General features: G+C 46.1%; 1 protein-coding gene across 1 annotated transcript in view; it reads left to right on the forward strand.

Annotated features, from left to right (window-relative positions):
- The window catches only part of ALG13 (ALG13 UDP-N-acetylglucosaminyltransferase subunit), a 198,163-nt gene that overhangs the window by 75,742 nt on the left and 102,036 nt on the right, over positions 1 to 20,385 (forward strand). Inside the window, exon 9 of the mRNA XM_073547540.1 lies at positions 18,236 to 18,286. Within this exon, the coding sequence (XP_073403641.1) occupies positions 18,236 to 18,286 (51 nt within the window). The remainder of the gene's footprint in view (positions 1 to 18,235; positions 18,287 to 20,385) is intronic.

Consider the following 20,385-nt stretch of genomic DNA (forward strand, 5'->3'; position numbering starts at 1 on the left):
CTCTACCGTACCACATAAATTAAATATTTCTCCGCCCACTCAAGTGATTTTTGGGACCCCTTTAAAATTGCAGGATTTTCACGCTGTGCTAGGAAAAGGATCTGGCTGTATTGTGCACTGTCAAAAAGCAAATGGAGAAAGAAAAAAGGCTCAGGATTGATTTGCAATAAAAAAAAAAAGCTCTTAACCCTGGCCAAAAAAAATTTCCAAGCCAATTAGACCTGGGGCTAGGTATATGTGGTCAATATATCCTACAGGTAGCAGCAGACAGGAAGGGAATGGACCCTCTTGATGTATGCAATGATATGTACGTATATACACACATACAGTGCCTGCAGGCCTTGCACTGATATGTATAGCGCGACATACACTACCCTGCCTACATAACACTGCAACCTATATATTCCGTAATTAGGCTTTAGAAGGACTGTTGGTTTAGTTGGATTTGAGCAGTTTACGACGGTAGACACCACACTGACTAATCCCCAAATCTGAACCTATCTTTTCATCAGCTCTCCCTACACTATCTAAATCCGGAGATGAATGCGTCGAGCAGGGCGGCTTCTGGTCTGTTAAACCCATGATAATGCTGTGTGGACAGCCAATCCCTGCACGACCACAACAAAGATGGCTGCAGAGTTTCATTGCCTGGCAGACCATCCCTGCATCGTGATTGGGTCTCTAAAGTCCGGCAAAAAAGCTGAGTGAAGACCCGAGTTCCCGCGAGTAATCCTGGAAATGCTTGGTGCTCGCCGAGTACCGTGATACTCGGGCGAGTAACGAGTAGTGACGAGCACGTTCGCTCATCACTAGTAGCATCCTATCCAGACCCATATTTGCTACTAAGCACCAGAGGTCCGGTGTCTAGGGCGGCACAGACAGAGGGAGGGAAATGTGTATTTTTTTTTTTTTTTTTTTACACCCCTCCATTAGACAATGTGATAAATCTGCTGTCTTCTTGGAGGAGGGGGGAGCGCACAACTAATTTAATATGTATTCGCATCACCTTCTCTGAGGTGTTGTGTCCAAACCCTGCTGATTTATCTGCAGCATGATTGAGTCATTTCACCACGCTGGAGATGTCACAGCAGGGCTATGTAGAGGAGTACACACACTGAGCCCGGGGAAGGACAGACCTGAGCAGGTAAGCACTCATATAGCTGAAGATTCGGTAGGGGGGCTATTACTGTAGGGGTTTAAGGGGGGGCTGCTACTGTAGACGAGAGGTTTAAGGGGGGCTATTACTGTAGACTTGGGCTTGCGTAAGGACTCAGTATGGTGGGGGAGCACTATAGAAACAGGGTAGCATGGGGGGCTTCGTTATGGAGGGGGCAATTGATGTGAAAAGTGGAGCAGTGTGAAGGGCCGCGGTATGGAGAGGAGGCGACATGAGGGTTTTATTGTGGACACGCGGCAGCATAGCCGGTTCAGAATAGAGGCAGCTTGGAGGACTCGCTATGGAATGGTAACAGCATGAGTGGGACATTGATAAGAGGGGGGAGACAGTGTGGAGATCATAGTTCATAATTGAGGATGGTATAGTGGATGGGTATAATTTATTATGGAGGACAGTGTGGCGTTTTAGTTTGAGGGGGCAGTGTCACGGTCATAGTACACAGGGGCGAACAGTGGTGGTCTTGGTATATAAGGGGGATGATGTGGTGGGAGTATTTTATACAAGAGGATAGCTTGGAGGCAATTTACCATAAGTGGGACAGTGTGTGGCAATATCTATCTATATTTTTTTTTTTTTTTTTGCAGGGAGCACAGTGAGTAGCAATCTTTTTTCAGGGGCACAGGAAAGGGCTTATTTAAAGCACAGCATAGGTGGTTATTTTAATTGAGGAACATTATGACACATATTTTTAAGGACACCATGTTGGGATGTGTGGCAGAAGACCGGAGAAGATGGTGGTCGGCAGAGACTAACTGTGGATGTTAAGTCATTATGAAGTCAGGTACATGAGAAGACGTTGTTCGGTGAGTATCACACAGTCGCTGCACTTCACAGGTTTAGGGGGGAAAATTTTCGAAACGCTGCTTAAATATTGACAGAAAAATCTGTTTTTTATTATGATGCAAATTAGGGTGCTATGGTGCACCGTTACGCCCTCCTATTTGTATATTAAAGCCAGTCTTTTGTCTTTATTGACAGCTCTCTGTTAGTAAAAGTGAGTCCTGTGTAAAAGTGAGTCCTTACAAGTCTGTGCTTGCACACTGACACTGGATGAGCGTGGTAGCGTGCTCCAAGTGTCAATGTGGTGCACACAATGCGGCTACAGGCTTGTTCTGACACCTGTTTTTTGTCTTTTTGGCTGCCCTTTGAGCAGCTTCAGTAAAGAGGAGTGTTAAATGAGCAGACAGCATGAACATATCACAAGACTATATATTCCTCACTGAAGCAATTTGCTTGCTACTCTTCTGGGGCATCAAGTAGTGGTCACAGGCATGCAGGAATCTGGCATCAGTACGTGCCCACTGCAACACACTGCAGTCACATAGTGACTGCAGACTTGTCATTCTATACCGAACAACCTCTTTAAGCTAAACCTTATATGATTTTTGTAGGGGCTACGTCCTCAATATAAATGTTTATCCAGTTAACCCTTTAACGACCGCCGATACGCCTTTTAACGAAGGTAGTTAAGGGTACCTAAACTACAGTGCCGTTAATTAATGGTGCTGTGGAAAAAGTAAATGGCACCCCCCAGAGTCGGAATTTCTCTGAGGTCTCAGCTGCCGGGGGTAGCCGAGACCCCCAGAGAACAAGATTCGGGTCGGTTTTTACCGACCCCGGTGTTGCAATCGTCGTTATTAGCTGTATAACGTTGACTGCAACAACAAAAAACAAAACGTGATTTCGCATTTAATTTCTCTCTCCTCTCATGTGATCGTACATCAGAGAGGAGAGAACTAGTCCCCTGATCCCCTAATCTGTCCCCCGTACCTCCCGGTGTCCCCCCGCCCTCTGATGGCTCCCGAAGCTCCCGGCATAGTCTTCTTCCTGTAAAGAAAATGGCGGGCGCATGCACAGTGCGCCCGCCGAGATCTGCTGGCCTGCACCCGGCAGATTCCATTCATTCCAGGTACATTTTGATCACTGTGACAAACCCTATCACAGTCATCAAAATAAAAAAAAAAAAACCCTTTATCACCCCTTTAGTTAGGGAAAAATAAATATATTTATTTCCATTTTTCCATTAGGGTTACAATTGGGCTAAAGTTGGGGTTAGGGTTGTGATTAGGGTTATGGTTAGGGTATGTTTCCACGTAGCGTATGTTATAAGGATTTGCTGCAGATTGAACGCTGCGTACAGCCGCAGTGTTCAATCCGCAGCATAGTGGAAATTACGGACATGCTCTGGGTCTTTCTATACTGCAGCATGTCTATTTATCTTGCGGAGACACTCCGTCTCCGCAAGATAAATAAGCCAGTCTATGGATAGAATGTGGTGATTCCGCCGGAATCACCGTGCGTACAAAAGCCAGCAGTGCTTTGGGTGGAGCCGGGTATCCGCTGCGTCCAAAGCGCTGCCAGCACGCAGCGTGGAAACATACCCTTAGGGTTGGGATTAGGGTTAGGGGTGTGTTGGAGTTAGGGTTTTGGGGTACCAGCGTACTCAGGACAAATTGCACAACAAGTATAGGGGTCTAATTTCTCCTGTTACCCTTGGAAAAATAAAAAAATGGGGGCTAAAAAATCATTTTTGTGGAAATAGATTTTTTGTTTTCACAGCTCTGCATTATAAACTTTAGTGAAATACTTGGGGGTTCAAAGTTCTCACAACAAATCTAGATAAGTTCCTTGGGGGGGTCTAGTTTCCAAAATGGGGTCACTTGTGGGTGGTCTCCACTGTTTAGGCACATCAGGGGCTCTGCAAACGCAACATGACTCCTGCAGACCATTCCATCAAAGTGCATTCCAAAACAGCGCGCCTTCCCTTCCGAGCCCTGCCATGCACCCAAACAGTGGTTCCCCCTCACATATGGGGTATCGGCGTACTCGGGACAAATTGCACAACTTTTGTGGTCCAATTTCGCCTGTTATCCTTGTGAAAGTAAAAATTTGGGGGTGAAAACATCATTCTTGTGGAAAAAGTTTATTTTTACAGCTTTGCGTTAAAAATTTCTGTGAAGCACTTGGGGGTTCAAAGTGCTCATCACACATCTAGATAAGTTCCTTAAGGGGTCTAGTATCCAAAATGGTGTCACTTGTGGGGCGGTTCCACTGTTTAGGCACATCAGGGTCTCTCCAAACGCGACATGGCAGCCGATCTCAGTTCCAGCCAATTCTGCATTGAAAAAGTTAAATGGTGCTCCTTCCCTTCTGAGCTCTGCGATGCGCCCAAACAGTGGTTTATCCCCACATTTTGGGTATCGGAGTAATCAGGAGAAATTGCACAACAAATTTTGTGGTTCATTTTCTCTTTTAACACTTGTGAAAATAAAAGAAAATTGGTTCTGATGTAAAATTTTTGTAAAAATGTTAATTTTTTCCTTCCACATTGTTTCAGTTCCTGTGAAGCATGTAAAGGGTTAATTAACTTGAATGTGGTTTTGAGCACCTTGAAGTGTCCAGTTTTTAGAATGGTGTCACTTTTGGGTATTTTCTGTTATTTACACCCTTTAAATGTGATGTGGTCCCTAAAAAAAAAAAAAAAAAAAATTTGTAAATTTGCTTTTAAAAATGAGAAATCGCTGGTCGACTTTTAACCCTTATAACTTCCTAACAAAAAAAATTTTGTTTCCAAAATTGTGCTGATGTAAAGTAAACATGTGGAAAATGTTATTTATTAAGTAATTTGTGTGACATATCTCTGATTTAAGGGCATAAAAATAAAAAAATTGATACATTTTAAAAATTTTCGCCATATTTCCGTTTTTTCCATAAATAAACACAAGTTATAGCACAATGAAAGAAAAAAGGATGGCACTCACCATTACCAAAAGAAGAAGTCTTTATTTCTTGGATAAAAATGCATGGGCTCGGGAGCAATACAGAGAGTGCGGACGATGGTCGTTTCGCGCTCCTGCGCTTCAACTGGTCCTAATGATTATGGTCCTAATGTGAGTGCCATGCTTTTTTCTTTCATTGTGCTATTGGATTTTGTTATATTTCTTCAGGATTGAGCACCCGTTCCTTGGGGTATGTGGCGTTCATGTAGTGTGTGTGAAGGGTCTCTCTAGATTTGTTTGAGACCATGGTGGTGCAGCGGTGCCGAATCTGTTGCTCTTTTATGGACTTTATTCAAACACGAGTTATATCAAAGAAATTTTACCTCTAGCATGAAGTACAATGTCACGAAAAAACATTCCCCGAATCAGAGGGATCCGTTAAAGCGTTCCAGAGTTTTAGCCTCATAGAGTTGAGCGAAACGGGTCGGGCAAATTTAAAAAGTCGGCGACTTTCGCTGAAGTCGGGTTTCATGAAACGAAACCCGACCCGAGCGCGAAAGTCTCGTTTCAAATGATGCTTCCAGCACCCTTTTTCAGCCAGTGATGGAGGACGCACACTGTGGGCAACGCGATGACAGGCATCGATCACCACCATCTTTGAGAAGGGCATGCAAGTGATTGGCTGGCTTTGTGTGGCATCACAGGGGCTATAAAAGGGTGTGCACACCGACCGCCATCTTACTTCTGCCGATCTTAGCATTAGGGAGAGGTTGCTGCTGCTGATTCAGAATAAGGGAGAGCGTTAGGCAGGGAAGAAGAACCAAAAACTGCTTCTGCTGGTAGCGATTTCCACTGTACAACACAAAAGTTTGTGTGCAGTGACATGGGAGGCTATATTTTTGTACATCAGCTCTGTTCGTTATTAGGCTGCCTTATATGGCTCCCTGATAGCTGCATTGCTGTTTGCACACTGCGGTGCAAACTGCTTTTTTTTAAAAGCAAAAATACTTTTCTTCCTCTTTTCTGCACAGTTACCAAGCGTTCATTTTTCCACCCTTTTGTGTGCATCAGTCCTGCTTATTGGGCTTCCTGTGTCCATACTTGGACTGAGAGCATCATTGTCAGCCTCCTCAAATCTCTAGTGAGATTCAAATTCTCACCAATACTATATACACCCTCCACCTTGTCATACACCATCCAATTTCAGCCTGTTACATTGAGGTGTAATCTCTACTGGGCCTGAGACAATAGTTCAGCGTCCTCCAATCTCTATTTTGATACAGGAAAGATGTATATCTTTGTACCGTGTTAGCCAGCAGATAGAAAAATATTCAGGATTGAGAGTCCTCAGTGGTTGATACCTTTTAATGGCTAAGTGAAAAGATGGTAACACATTGCAAGCTTTAGAGACTACTCAGGTCTCTTCATCAGGCTAGACTAATACAAAATCTGAAGTCACATATTTATGCACAATACAGCACACAAAAAATGCAATAGATAAGACAAGTGACGTGAAGCAGAACTATCAATATGGGAGAGGGAGAAACATAAATATAAACATTGGACCAGTTCATAGATAAGGAGTCCGGATGTTTTATGGTCCTCTGATTGGGGTCTAGTTCTGTGTTGTAATGCCCCCACAAGGTTTTAAAAGGAAATTCCTTAATTGATGTAAAAAGACATACTGTAAATCCATGCGACACATTCATTCCAGCACTGAGAGTGTCAAAGTTTGTCATAAATTTGTACTCCCAAACTCGTCTCTCTCTGAGAATTGAAGTTACCTTTCACTACCAGTAATTTCATATCCACGTTGCTGTAATCAGGGATACAGAAATGTTTTCACAGGTAGATCCATTCTTTTTTCTCTTATTGTGTGACGATGAGCATTCATCCTTGTTCTAAGCTTTTGCCCTGTCTCCCCCACATACAGACCCCCAGTTGGACATTTAGTACAAATAATTAAGTACACCACATTAGATGTAATGCAGCTGAAAGTACCTGGGATCTTGTAGTCCTGATGTGAGTTGGGGATCTTTATCTTGTCCGTGGTCATTATAAATGGACAGGTTTTACATTTTTTCTGGTTGCAAGGAAAGGTTCCTGCAGCTGTTGGAGAGGACAGGGAGCTTCTGACAATGATGCTTCTTAAATTTGGGGGCTGCCATCAGATTCAATTGTATATGTTCCAACCCCATGGATAGAGACAAACACCTTGGTCGCCTCAAAAAGACCTTTTTGAATCAGGGTTACCATCCAAGAACAATTGAAAACCAAATTACAAGAGCCACCAGATTGTCAAGGAATCACCTGCTACATTACAAAGCTAAAGAAGAAAATAGAGTGCCTCTAGTAGTCACCTACAACCCAAATCTGGAGGTGCTAAGGGGAGCTGCACGGAAATTACAACCTTTACTACAAAAAGATGCCCGATTAAAATCCATTTTTCCAGACCCCCCACTGCTGTGTTTTAGGCAGCCCCCAAATTTTAGAAGCATCATTGTTAGAAGCTCCCTGTCCTCTCCAACAGCTGCAGGAACCTTTCCTTGCAACCAGAAAAAATGTAAAACCTGTCCATTTATAATGACCACGGACAAGATAAAGATCCCCAACTCACATCAGGACTACAAGATCCCAGGTACTTTCAGCTGCATTACATCTAATGTGGTGTACTTAATTATTTCTACTAAATGTCCAACTGGGGGTCTGTATGTGGGGGAGACAGGGCAAAAGCTTAGAACAAGGATGAATGCTCATCGTCACACAATAAGAGAAAAAAGAATGGATCTACCTGTGGCAAAACATTTCTGTATCCCTGATCACAGCAACGTGGATATGAAATTACTGGTATTGAAAGGTAACTTCAATTCTCAGAGAGAGAGACGAGTTTGGGAGTATAAATTTATGACAAACTTTGACACTCTCAGTGCTGGAATGAATGTGTCGCATGGATTTATGTCTTTTTACATCAATTAAGAAATTTCCTTTTAAAACCTTGTGGGGGCATTACAACACAGAACTAGACCCCAATCAGAGGACCATTAAACATCCAGACTCCTTATCTATGAACTGGTCCAATGTTTATATTTGTTTCTCCCTCTCCCATATTGATAGTTCTGCTTCACGTCACTTGTCTTATCTATTGCATTTTTTGTGTGCTGTATTGTGCATAAATATGTGACTTCAGATTTTGTATTAGTCTAGCCTGATGAAGAGACCTGAGTAGTCTCGAAAGCTTGCAATGTGTTCCTATCTTTTCAGTTAGCCATTAAATGGTATCAACCACTGAGGACTCTCAATCCTGAATATATTTCTCAAATCTCTAGTGAGATTCAAATTCTCACCAATACTATATACACCTTCTACCTTGTTTTACAGTACCAAATAGCTGGTGGTATTTTGGGTACATTTTCACAAAAATGAGGAAGTATGGTGGAAGAGGCCGTGGAAGTGGACGGGGGTTGCTAGCTGGTCCTGATGGTGTTGGTGGTGCATCTGTTGGTACTGGCAAAAGCACAATAGCACCTAAGGCAGGAGGTGTTGAGCCTGTGTCATGGTCTGGCTCCGGAACGCCTGGAAGGCTACCTTTTCTGGGAGTAGGTTAACCGCTTTTAAACCCGGAGCATCAGGAACTGGTTTTGGCTTACATTGCCGAAACAGACTCCAGCAAATATGCTCTCCTCTTCTGAAGTTTCAAAAAAAGCAAGCACTGAGTGGTCAAGTGCTGGCTCCTGGTCAGGAAGAACCCCTTTCCTTGTCTCCTGCACCCCCACCCAAACTGAATGAGGCAGCAGGCCACACTTCACATTAGTCCATGTAGCTCTTTCTATCATACCATGCCTGAGTTAAGTCAAATCGTGAATTCCCCAGTCCAAGATGAATCTGACATGGAGTGTGGGTGGCCAGCCAGGGCAGTGGGGTTAATTGGTACCGGGCCGGTGTCTCAGAGGGATGTGTCACGTTGGTGGTGATGACCCGTTCCGTGGCCCTGGGCGTCCATGCAAAGGGGTGAATAACGTTTTTAGGTGAATGATACGTGACGCCACCTGTGGTTTCTGATCAGATTGACCCGCGCTGCAGTGTCGCTTCTCTAGGACAGATGTTGTGGTGCAGCTAAGATGTAGAAGCCCTGCACAGGTAGGGCCGTAGTCGCAGGGCAGATGAAAGAGTTGGTAGATGGCGTGCAGTGCAGGATGTAGCAGAGCCAGGCGCAGGAGAAAGATGACAGACATAGTCGTGCAGTTCCTTTACCTGTACTTGGCAAGTGCCGTCCAGGACCCAGAGTACAGATGGAGAAGGAGTTGGTCAGCCTGGAAGCAAATTTGGAATTCTCTCTCTGCAGATAGGTAGTGTGGCCTCCGTTCTAGCGCTTATCTGAGGTACTCGCAGTACTGAGTTCACTGAAGATCCCCCTGTTGACTCTTTTGGAGCTTTCTCGTATGGCAGGCAGCCATAACCTTTTCCTTCTGGCTCACACACGTCGCTGCTGGGGCCTCCGAGCCTTAGTTGGGAACAGAGCATTTACAGCTGCTACTTCCTCCGGTTTCTGCTGCAGGACCGTCAGTGTCCCTACAAACTCGGAGACCGGAATCCAGACCATGCGCTCCAGCTAGGAGTGAGCCTTAACTCTGCTCATCCTCCAGCTACCCTTCTCACGTCCACACACTTCCCCTTCCCTTCAGACTGCCCTAACTTACCTCCTCCCGACCACAGAGAGTAGCTCCTCAGAAGTCAGGTTCAGAGGTCTCCCTGCTGGCCTGGAGTGGGAACTGTTGTGTGTTGGTTTAACTGCTAGAGAGATCCTTTGTTGCTCCCAAGCATGACATCACACTCCCTAGGAGGAACATAATGCCACTGTGGTGACCGTACTCCCCCGGGTGCCATAAGTGCACTGATGCCCAGCCACTGCTAGATGATTCTGCTGGTACATTGACCCACACCACTACATTCCCCTCACACTCTACACAGCCAGAATCTGACCCTGATGAAACTCGGGTTCCCCTTCCCGCATATTATACCACCTTACATGGTGACAAAGAGGAAGGTGCAGATGAAAGTACAGGTTCCTTGAGCAGGTGGGGGGGCATACTCATGGGCAACTGCACTGGCACAGGGCCCCTCATAGTACGCAAGAGTGTCTCTGCCGGTGGGAGGGCCCTCCCGCCGTCAGACACACCGCCGTACTATGAAGAGCCCTGTGCCAGTGCCGTCGCCAACGAGTGGGGTCCCCCCTGCTTGCTCAGGATCACAGCACTTGCAAAGTTGAAATACTTACCTCTCCCTGCTCCACTGCCGTGACGTCTTCCGCGTTTCCTGACAGAGACATTCTGGTCAGAGAGCGCGATGACATCACGTCTGTACGTCCTCTGTCTAAATAGTCCAAGTGCAGTGAGATGGAAGATGGGGACGACGAGGCGTCCAAACTAGTACAGGGATTCCCTAGCGAGGAGACTTATTTAATTGTTTTCAATGTTGGGACAGCAATTTTTAGGGAGCACTATACTCTGGAGAATGATATATGGGGCCCACCATACACTGGAGCATTCAAAGGGTGGACATCAGACACTGGAGCAGCATTTACAGGGCCCATTATACACTGGAGCATTAGAAATGGGGCCCATTATATATGGAGCATTATTTGGGCCCATAAGACAGTGGAGCTTCATCCATGGGGACCAACATATACTGTAGCATTATGTGGAGCTCATCATATACTGTATGGAACATTATATGGGACCAATGATTCTGTATGGAGAAATATATGGGCCTCATTTCTCTGTATAGCGCACTATGTGGTGGCCATAATACTGTATGGAGTAATATACTGTCTGTTTTTGGAGCTATTGGAGAATTTAAAATGGATATCGGTCATGAGATTTAAGAAGTGAAGTATTTTTCATTGTACTAAACGACTATTTCTCGGCCGTATCAGAGGATCATGAATTGTGGCATGTGTTAAAGGAGCCCAGTGACACGCTTTGACCCAGGGCCCACGAAAATCTGGAGCCAGCCCTACCCCCCCCCACTACTTTAGCCAAATAACCCCCAGTTTTCAAGGCCTAACTATTATTATAAAGTAAATTAAGGTTGACAAGCTTAAGTAATAAGAATTGTTGTTTTTGGCATTAAAATGGGCACTGTAGGTGTGTTTCCTGTCCTCCACTCACTGCCGACCTTGGTTCCCCATTGACTTGCATTGGGTTTTGTGTTTCAGTCGGCCTTTGACCTTTCACGATAATCGTCCAATTGCGTTCGACCCGACTTTTGAGAAAGTCTGGTTTCATGAAACCCGACTCGACCCGAAAAAAGGCAAAGTCACTCATCTCTACTCTTAAAGTGTCAGTGGTCAGAATTATAGAGATTGGCCTGGTCATTAAGCTGCAAAATGGCTGTCACTAAGGGGTTAATTGCCATTTTGGGGTGACTGATTCCCTTTTGGTAAGCTGAAAAGTTAAGCTGTATAAACGAACCTTTTGCTTGTGCATCAGGTGATTGACAGTCTGTTTAGATAGACCATTTGGTTTCAGATTATTGGCAGCATTGTAAGTGCTCCTCAAAGAGTAACTAAACTTTTTTTGAGATTCTTTTTGTTTTAAGGTACTGTCACACTTAGCGATGCACCAGCCATATGACGCGGTCAGGATCGCTGGTGCATCGCTAAGTGGTCGCTAGTGAGCTGCCACACAGGCAGATCTCACCAGCGACATAGCAGCGGTCGGGGGTCGCTACTTACCTGTCAGATGAGGCGATGAAGACGTCCTCCCGCCCGCGTCCATGTGTCGCTCGTCGGTGCCACAGGAAGCCCAGCAGGAAGCTGACGACGAGAAACAGTCCAGGCCGTTCTCGCGCGATCAGCGATAATCAGCGGGGGAGCCGGTTGGAGGTAAGTATCAGACATAGAGATATCGCTGCTACGTCACAAAACCAGTGATGTTATAGTGATATTGCTAGCAATATCGCTTGGTGTGACAGGCCCTTTGTACCCAATAATTCTGAGCAGACTGGTGGGTAATCAAAGCAATAGATAGCAATCTGTCTTAAAGACTTTGACGCTTATAGGGTGCGGTTTAACTTTTTGTTTTTTGGTGGGGAATCATGTCTTGAGAACCCCAACCACAGTTGTAAAGACTTTTTTAGAAAAGTGCACACAGAGTGAATGTAGTAGAAAGTCTTAATCATGCCTCCTAATGTGTACACTTCTAAAAGGTCCTCCTAGTATCTCCTTACTATTGTTAAAAACATAGTGGGAGATGAGACTTCATGCAATGCAATTGTATATTGGGCTGACATTGCAATTGATTGCTGTACTAAACTTAGTTAAGTACCGATAGTGGTTCTGGTCATGTAGTCATGCACAGACGGTGGTACCGGTGATTTAGACATGTAGAGATGGCAATATTTAATTTATTAGACTTGATAGTAGATCATTATAGGGTCAGTATGCCAGATGAAAACTATAGCCATCTGAATCAGGCTATATGTCTGCTGAACAAATATTTGACAAAAGCCCCTATACACTATAGACAGCTGTCCCATCTTGAGCTGTCACCTATTTTACCCGACTCTCCCATACACAGGCGCACTCACTTTGTTGAGCGCTCTTCTCTTATAGAGAAGACAATTGCTGTTAGATATCTCTAGCTTCATTTTTAGAGAACAAAAGGATCTGCAGTCTAGATCCATACATGCTGGATCCCTTATCTCCCTGACAAGCAGACTGTCGGACAAACCTGTCTATTTCTGGGTTTGGCCAACTTTAGTCTGTGTGTGTGTCTTAACTACTATATAAAGGGTATATGAACTTTTAGAGTATGTGCTTGGCATCTGCGAATCCTGTGAGTTTTTCAGGCTGAAGATGCATTAGGACACACCGATGTGTTTTTGTCCTAAAGTGGCTTTTTTTTTTTTTTTTTCTTCAAACATCTTTTGGCCCTTTTTTTTAAATTTTTTTTTTATTTTATTGAAATTGCATTAAGTACTAGTGAGCAGCTTCCTAGCGGTAGCGCGAAAAATGGTTAGGTTACCTATTTAAACCTCTTGGTATCTTTGAAAACATGAAGCTGTTAAAAGAAGCTTAAAAGGTCCTGCAATGCCTTTCACATGAGGAAAGAGCCATAGCAATTAAAAAAAAAAATACAACATTTCTAATTGGAAGTATTTGCTAATATTACGCCTACTACATATTGGGATAGTATCTTGGAGATGGGAATACCCCTTTAACCTAAAAATATATTATTCATCCCACACTGAACACCTAGGATGTCCAGGTGCATTTACTGGAGTCCGTGCAGCCCCCACTGCATCACCACTGATAAACAGCTGTGATGGAAGGAGGCGGACGGTCCCTCTCCACCTCCCTGTCAAAGGGATGGAGGGTTCCTGCACCGTCTACAGCAGCTGACCTTTCATAGCAGCCCGGGTCCTGCACTTCATCTTCTGCGGCAGTTCCATATCGGGACGCACACCGCAGGTAAGCGTGGGCACAGGGCACTCAGGAATGGGTCAGCAACCCCGGTGAAGGGCTCCTGTAGGTATGCTTTAAGCGACATTCCCCACAGCGTACTCTCCCTCGCATTCGCGGTCCAGTCGGCCTCGGAAATTTAGGCCCCGGCTTTGGCCTATGCTAGGCCACAACCAGGAAGCTCCACCCCTTTATGACGGGCGGCTCTGCCCCCGTTCGGCACTTCTCGCGCTCTGCGAGATACTCTGTCACAGTTCCCAGTGGCCATCTTTTTTTTTTCTATCGGCCACCCCTCTACAGGTGCAGCTGACTTCCACTGCATATTGTGAGTTTCTCTCGCAGCTCCATCGGCAGTTCCCGGACATTTCGCCACAGAGGAGCCAAGTACACCAGGAGGAACATCCCCACAGGGCCACAGGACCTGGGTGAGTTCTCTGAGCTGCGGCGCTCAATGGCCCTTCTCTGCAGTAATCTCTGGGGCTTACTAACCATGTCCCTTTCTATTGGGGCTTAAGGCAGAGTCGGGAATTTTCTGGGGTACAACATGTCACTCTAAGACATCCAAGCAGGCTTACAAAATAGTCTTTCACCTCATGTACTACCTGCCAGATTGCGTTGCCACGAGGACAGAGTACGCCACTGTGCAAGGCCTGTGATCCTGAATGTGTTCCAGAGCCCTCCGCCGCTACCGAACCCAGGGCACCTAGTCCCCCCCCCATGTGGGCTTCATCACTGTCAGTCCATGGCTTCACTAGCCAAAGTGATTGAGTCCCTCCAAAAGTCGGGGCATTCATCTGCCTGTCTTAGAAGGTTCCTTTACCTTACGGGAACCGTCGGCCAGCAGGGGCTGTTCTCGGTCAAGGACCCCACAGACATCTAGGAAATGGACCCATAGCGCATCTCCTGGTCCCTCTCGTGCCTCGGCATCCGTGAGCTCCGTTTCACGCTCCCCCTCACCCTGGGTTTGCAGTGACCAGGACTCTGAGTCCGATTCAGACATGCCTCTCAACCTAGACTCTCCGGATTATCCGGCAACGGTGGATAGTCTCATTGAGGCCGTCAACCAGACTTTAAAGGTTGACTAGGACTCTGTCTCTGCCCCGGATCACTCTGTGGTCTTCAAGAGGACCAAACACCCTCACAGGGTTTTCTCCAACCATCCCGACTTTCAGGACATAGTTCGGCAGCATAGGGAGGAACCAGACATGCGCTACTCAGATCAGAAGCCTCTGGAGGTGAGACCCTTTTTCACCGAATCTGCAGAAGGAATGGTCCGAATCCCCTCCAGTTGATCCACCTGTAACTCACCTGGCCACCAAGACCCTCCTATCCTTTCCAGATCGATCCTCGATTAAGGACCCCACGGATTGTCAGAAAATCTTGCCTGCTCAGTTTTTGAAGCCTGGGGCTCGGCACTCTCTCCCTGCTTTGCTACGGCATGGGTTTCTAAGGCTATGGCCTCTTAGGCAGATACCCTGACCAGAGCCATTAAGGATAGTAATCTTCCCCTGGAAGCAGTGGATCTGGCCAACTTGTACTTGGTACACGCTTCTCAGGACGCGGCTAACTGTGCTGCATTTGTAGCTTCTAACGCCATCACCATCAGACGGGCACTGTGGCTCAGGGATTGGCGAGCGGACTCGTCGTTCAAAAAGTCCCTTGCGTCTCTACCTTACCAGAGTGGTTGTTTATTTGGAGAGAAGCTGGATCAGCTTATCTCTGATGCCACAGGAGGGAAAAGTAATTTTTTTTTCCCCAGCAGAAAACTAGGTGACCTTTTCGCTGTCGGCAACAGATGCTTTTCCAGTGATTTTCGCAGCAACTCCGGCTGGCCCACTACTACCACCTCTTCCGGATCGTAGCGCGCTCTCGGTGGGGGCAGGGGTTCCCAGGTTTCATGTAAGACCAACCAGCCGTGGAAGAGCTGATCCAAGCATTCCAGATCTAAGGGATCCAGGTCCCATAGATTGGCACCAACAGAGTAGGCGGTCGCCTACTTCTGTGTCATCACACCTGGCTTTGTCATTCACGATACCTGCGCAGAGTGCATCCGTATCACTTTGGATACACTTTCCCGCCTGGGCTGGCTGATAAACATAAGCAAATCTTCTGTTCCAGCTCCTCAGATTTCTTTTTTAAGGAATGACCCTGGACACCTCCCCGAGAGTTGGTGATTCTCCCTTGAGACAAGGTCTTAGCCCTTCAACAGGGATCCCGGGCACTTTGTTGCCCAGGTCCTCACTCCATCTGATTTGGCATGGGAGTCCAGGGCAAAATGGTGGCAGTGATGGAAGCTGTTACCTTTGCCCGGCTACATCTTCAGCCTCTACAGCATGCGCTTCTAGCAGCTTGGCACAGGAACCCGTTCTCTCTTTACCAGCTGTGCCACTTGTCTCTGCGGGTCAAGCAAGCGCTCAGGTGGTGGACGTTGCGGTCGTCCCTCACCCAGCGTAAATGCTTCCGGTTCAATGGCTATTGGTCACCACCGATGCCAGTCTTCTTGGCTGGGGGGCTGTCTTTTGACATCACACTGCCCAAGGGCGCTGGTCACCTTGGGAGGCACTTCTCCTGATAAACATTCTGGGAAATACGGGCGATTCTGTTGACCCTGTGGCGATTCCATCACCTCCTGGCGGGTTGCCCCTTCTGGATACAATCGGACAATGCCACTGCTGTGGCATATATCAACCATCAGGGAGGCACCCGCAGCAGGGCGGCAACGTGCGAGGTGAAGCACATTTTCTGCTTAGCCGAGAAGAACCACTCAGTCATCTCATCAGATCACATCCTGGGGGTGGAAAACTGGGCAGCAGACTTCCTCAGCTGCCAAGGTCTCACCTCGGGAGAGAGGTCTCTTCATCCAGAGATCTTCCAGCAGATTTGTCATCACTGGGGGACTCCGGACGTGGATCTCATGGCATCAAGACTAAACGCCAAGGTGCCAGAGTTCATAGCTTGGTCCCAGGATCCAGAGGCCATTGGGGTGGATGTACTGGTCATTCCATGGGGGCAATTCTGTCTTACGTATGTTTCCCCTGCTTCTGTTACTCCTGAGGGTCATCAAGGAAGATCAAGGCGGAAGGGGTTCCAGTGATCCTAGTCACTCCGGACTGGCTGCGCAAGGTGTGGTAAGCAGAGTTAGTGCAGCTTGTCATTGATGTTTCTTTGTCTACCTGATCAAACAGATATGTTATCCCAGGGCCCGATTTTGCCACCAGAACTCGGGGACCCTGTGTTTAATTGCCTGGCCGTCGAATCCAAGGTCCTAACCCAAGCTGGGTTCTCTCAAGAAGTGGTTTCCACCATGATTAGTGCTCGGAAGCTTGCGTCCATGCGCATCTATCACCGTACCTGGAAAACCTTTTTCACATGGTGAAGGGACCGTGGTCATTTCCCTCTCCATTCCGTCCATTATGGAGTTCCTTCACACTGGCCTGGACTCGGGCCTAGCCCTTAGTTCCCTCAAGGGTCAGATTCCTGCCTTATCTGTGTTGTTCCAGTGCAGGATTGCATCCAAACTGCAGGTGAAGACTTTCATTTAGGCGGTCTCCCATGTGGTTTTCCTTCTATAGATCGCCGTTCGATACCTGGGACCTTAATTTGGTCCTAGATGTTCTACAGGAGTCTCCCTTTGAACCACTGCAGAATGTTTCTGACCCACCTTTCATGGAAGGTCGCCTTTCTTGTCGCGGTGACATTAATCAGGCGGGTATTAGAGCTAGCCGACCTGTCCTGTCGAGCTCCTATCCTAATTTTTTTCACCAGGACAAGGTGGTTCTCAGGCCGTCTGTCCTTTTTGCCCAAGGTGGTTTCTTCCTTTCACCTTAACAAGGACATTGTCCTGCCCTCGTTTTGCCCAACACCAGTACACCGTTTTAGAGGGATCTACACTGTGGACCTGGTGAGGGCTCTCAAACTGTACATCTCATGGATGGCATCTTTCCTGAAGACTGACACCTTATTTGTTCTTCCTGAGGGTCATAGGAAGGGCCTTGCCGCTTCTAAGTCCACAATAGCCAAGTGGATTTGTTAGGCTATTCAAGACACGCTCCACTCGTTCAGTGGGGGCCTTCTGGGCCTTTCAGCACCAGGCGTCGATGGAACAGTTTTGTTAGGCTGCAACTTGGTCCAGTCTGCACACCTTCTCGAAGCACTATAAAATTCACACTCAGGCCTCAGCAGATGCGAGCCTAGGAAGACTAATCTTGCAGGCGGCGGTTGCGTATCTTTAGGCTGCTGGTGGGTGAGGTTTGCTCTGTCCTATCAGTTTCCCACCCAGGGACTGCTTTAGGACGTCCCATGGTCCTGTGTCCCCCCCATGAGGCACAGCAGAAACAGGGATTTTTATGTACTCACCGTAAAATCCTTTTCTCCGAGCCACTTATTGGGGGACATAGCACCCACCCTTTTGGCCTGACGGCTTGAGTATGTTCTATGGTTTGACGTTTGTATACTCTTACATAATGTTCTTATTTTCCTACTGCTTTGTCACGGAACTGGTTTGGCTGCAGCCAGTGTGAGAGGTGTATACTGCAGAACAGGAGGTAATCTTTTTTTGTGTCTTATTGTTAGCCTCCTAGTGGCAGCAGCATAACACCCATGGTCCTGTGTCCCCCAATGAGTCGCTTGGAGAAAAGGATTTTACGGTGAGTACACAAAAATCCCTGTTTTATGCATGTTTTTTTTTTTTCTTTTAATTTAAACTCTCACTGTGTGAAGTGCTGTGTGCCGTTTTGACAAATGTGCATTGGCTACCGGAGGCAAAATGTGGAAAACCTACTTTCAGTTTAGATATTAAAATGACAGACCTTTGCAAGAATCTTAGCCCCTTTTTTTATTCCGAAATACTCATCTAAATGTTCATCTTTTTTTGTTTAGTATGTAGAAGGCCCTTTTGAGAAATATTTGGAGCGATTAGAAGATCCCAAGGTAAGCCATTAGCTTGGCGCATCAAGTGGTGATCACGTGTTTTTCTTTTAATTGCAATTTAATTCTGCGTCCAACAATGCTGTGTGGAACTTCAAAACCTCTTTTATTAATATTTATTTTTACTTTTCATTTTCAAGATTCACTCTGCTGGTTTTGTTTCAACATCGCTCCATTTTCTATGACCTGAGTTGAATTCACTGTTCTCGAACAGAAATTAACTCGAATTTTCTTAACATTCAACAAAACATTTAAAGAATTAAAGTGGTTGCTCGCTACTTTTGCAGTAATAGGTCATCAATATAAGATTGGTGGTGATCCAACACTTATCACCGACAATATTCAGATTTGAGCATCTCTGTGCTGTTGATATCCAGCTCCATTGGCACAGGTGATAACAGATGATCAGTGCTGGTGTTGGGTTTTGTACCCTCACGTAAATCAAACTTCTGTGAAATCAAACTGTCCACTTAGGAAGCATATTCATATTTTTCTATCTACTGGCTTACACGGTACAAAGATATAAATCTTTCCTGTATCACTTAGGAAGCAATACTGTTTGACAATCAATTTCACATGCTGTTGTGCAAATGGAATAGACAACAGATGGAAATTATTGGCAATTATGAAGACGCCCTCAGTAACTGAGTGGTTCTGCAGGTGGGGACCACAGACCACATCTCAGTACCAATGATTTCTGGCTCATGTTTTGGTCACTTTTGAATGTTGGTTGTGCTTTCACAGCCCAACAAAGCGCGGCCCTCCAAAGAAATGCCACCCCACACAATTACTGACCCACTGCCAAACCAGTCATGCTGAAGGATGTTGCAGACAGCAGATCGCTCTCCACGGTGTCTCCAGACTGTCATGTCTGTCACATGTGCTCAGTGTGAACCTGCTTTCATCTGTGAAGAGCACAGGGCGCCAGTGGCGAATTTGCCAATCCTGGTGTTCTGTGGCAAATGCCAAGCGTCCTGCATGGTGTTGGACTGTGAGCACAGGCCCATCTGTGGATGTTGGGCCCTCAGACCATCCTCATGGAGTCGGTTTCTTACCGTTTGTGCAGACACGTGCACATTTGTGGCCTGCTGGATGTCATTTTGCAGGGCTCTGGCAGTGCACCTCCTGTTTGTCCTTGCACAAAGGCGGAGGTAGTGGTCCTGCTGCTGGGTTGTTGCAATCCTACGGCCACCTCCACGTCTCCGGGTGTATTGGCCTGTCTCCTGGTATCACCTCCAGCCTCTGGACATTACGCTGACAGACACGGCAAACCTTCTTGCCACAGCTTGCATTGATGTGCCATCCTGGATAAGCTACACTACCTGAGCCACTTGTGTGGGTTGTAGAGTCAGTCTCGTGCTACCACGAGTGTGAAAGCACAAGCAACATTCAAAAGTGACCAAAACATCAGCCGGAAAGCATTGGTACTGAGATGTGGTCTGTAGTCCCCACCTGCAGAACCACTCCTTTATTGAGGGTGTCTTGATAATTGCCAATAATTTCCATCTGTTTTCTATTCCATTTGCACAACAGCATGTGAAATTGATTGTCAATCAGTGTTGCTTCCTAAGTAGACAGGTTGATTTCACAGAAGTTTGATTTTCTTGGAGTTACGGTATATTCTGTTTAAGTGTTCCCTTTATTTTTTTGATCAGTGTATATTAAGTTTGAGTACAATTACTATGAAATTTAGAAAGGGGGAACAAAATTAAATACATACATATGGTCACAGGATAATGTTTACTCAGTAGCTCAATGGACAATGTCCTTATATCATATACACTCACTGGCCACTTTATTAGGTACACCTGTCCAACTGTGTGTTAAGACTTAATTTCTAATCAGCCAATCACATGGCGGCAACTCAGTGCATTTAGGCATGTAGACATGGTCAAGACAATCTCCTGCAGTTCAAACCGAGCATCAGTATGGGGAAGAAAGGTGATTTGAGTGCCTTTGAATGTGGCATGATTGTTGGTGCCAGAAGGGCTGGTCTGAGTATTTCAGAAACTGCTGATCTACTGGGATTTTCACGCACAACCATCTCTAGGGTTTACAGAGAATGGTCCGAAAAAGAAAAAAAATCCAGTGAGCGGCAGTTC

This window comes from Dendrobates tinctorius, unplaced genomic scaffold, assembly GCF_039654945.1.
Source record: "Dendrobates tinctorius isolate UK_male_01 unplaced genomic scaffold, ASM3965494v1 ptg000154l, whole genome shotgun sequence".
NCBI classification, from domain to species: Eukaryota; Metazoa; Chordata; class Amphibia; order Anura; family Dendrobatidae; genus Dendrobates; species Dendrobates tinctorius.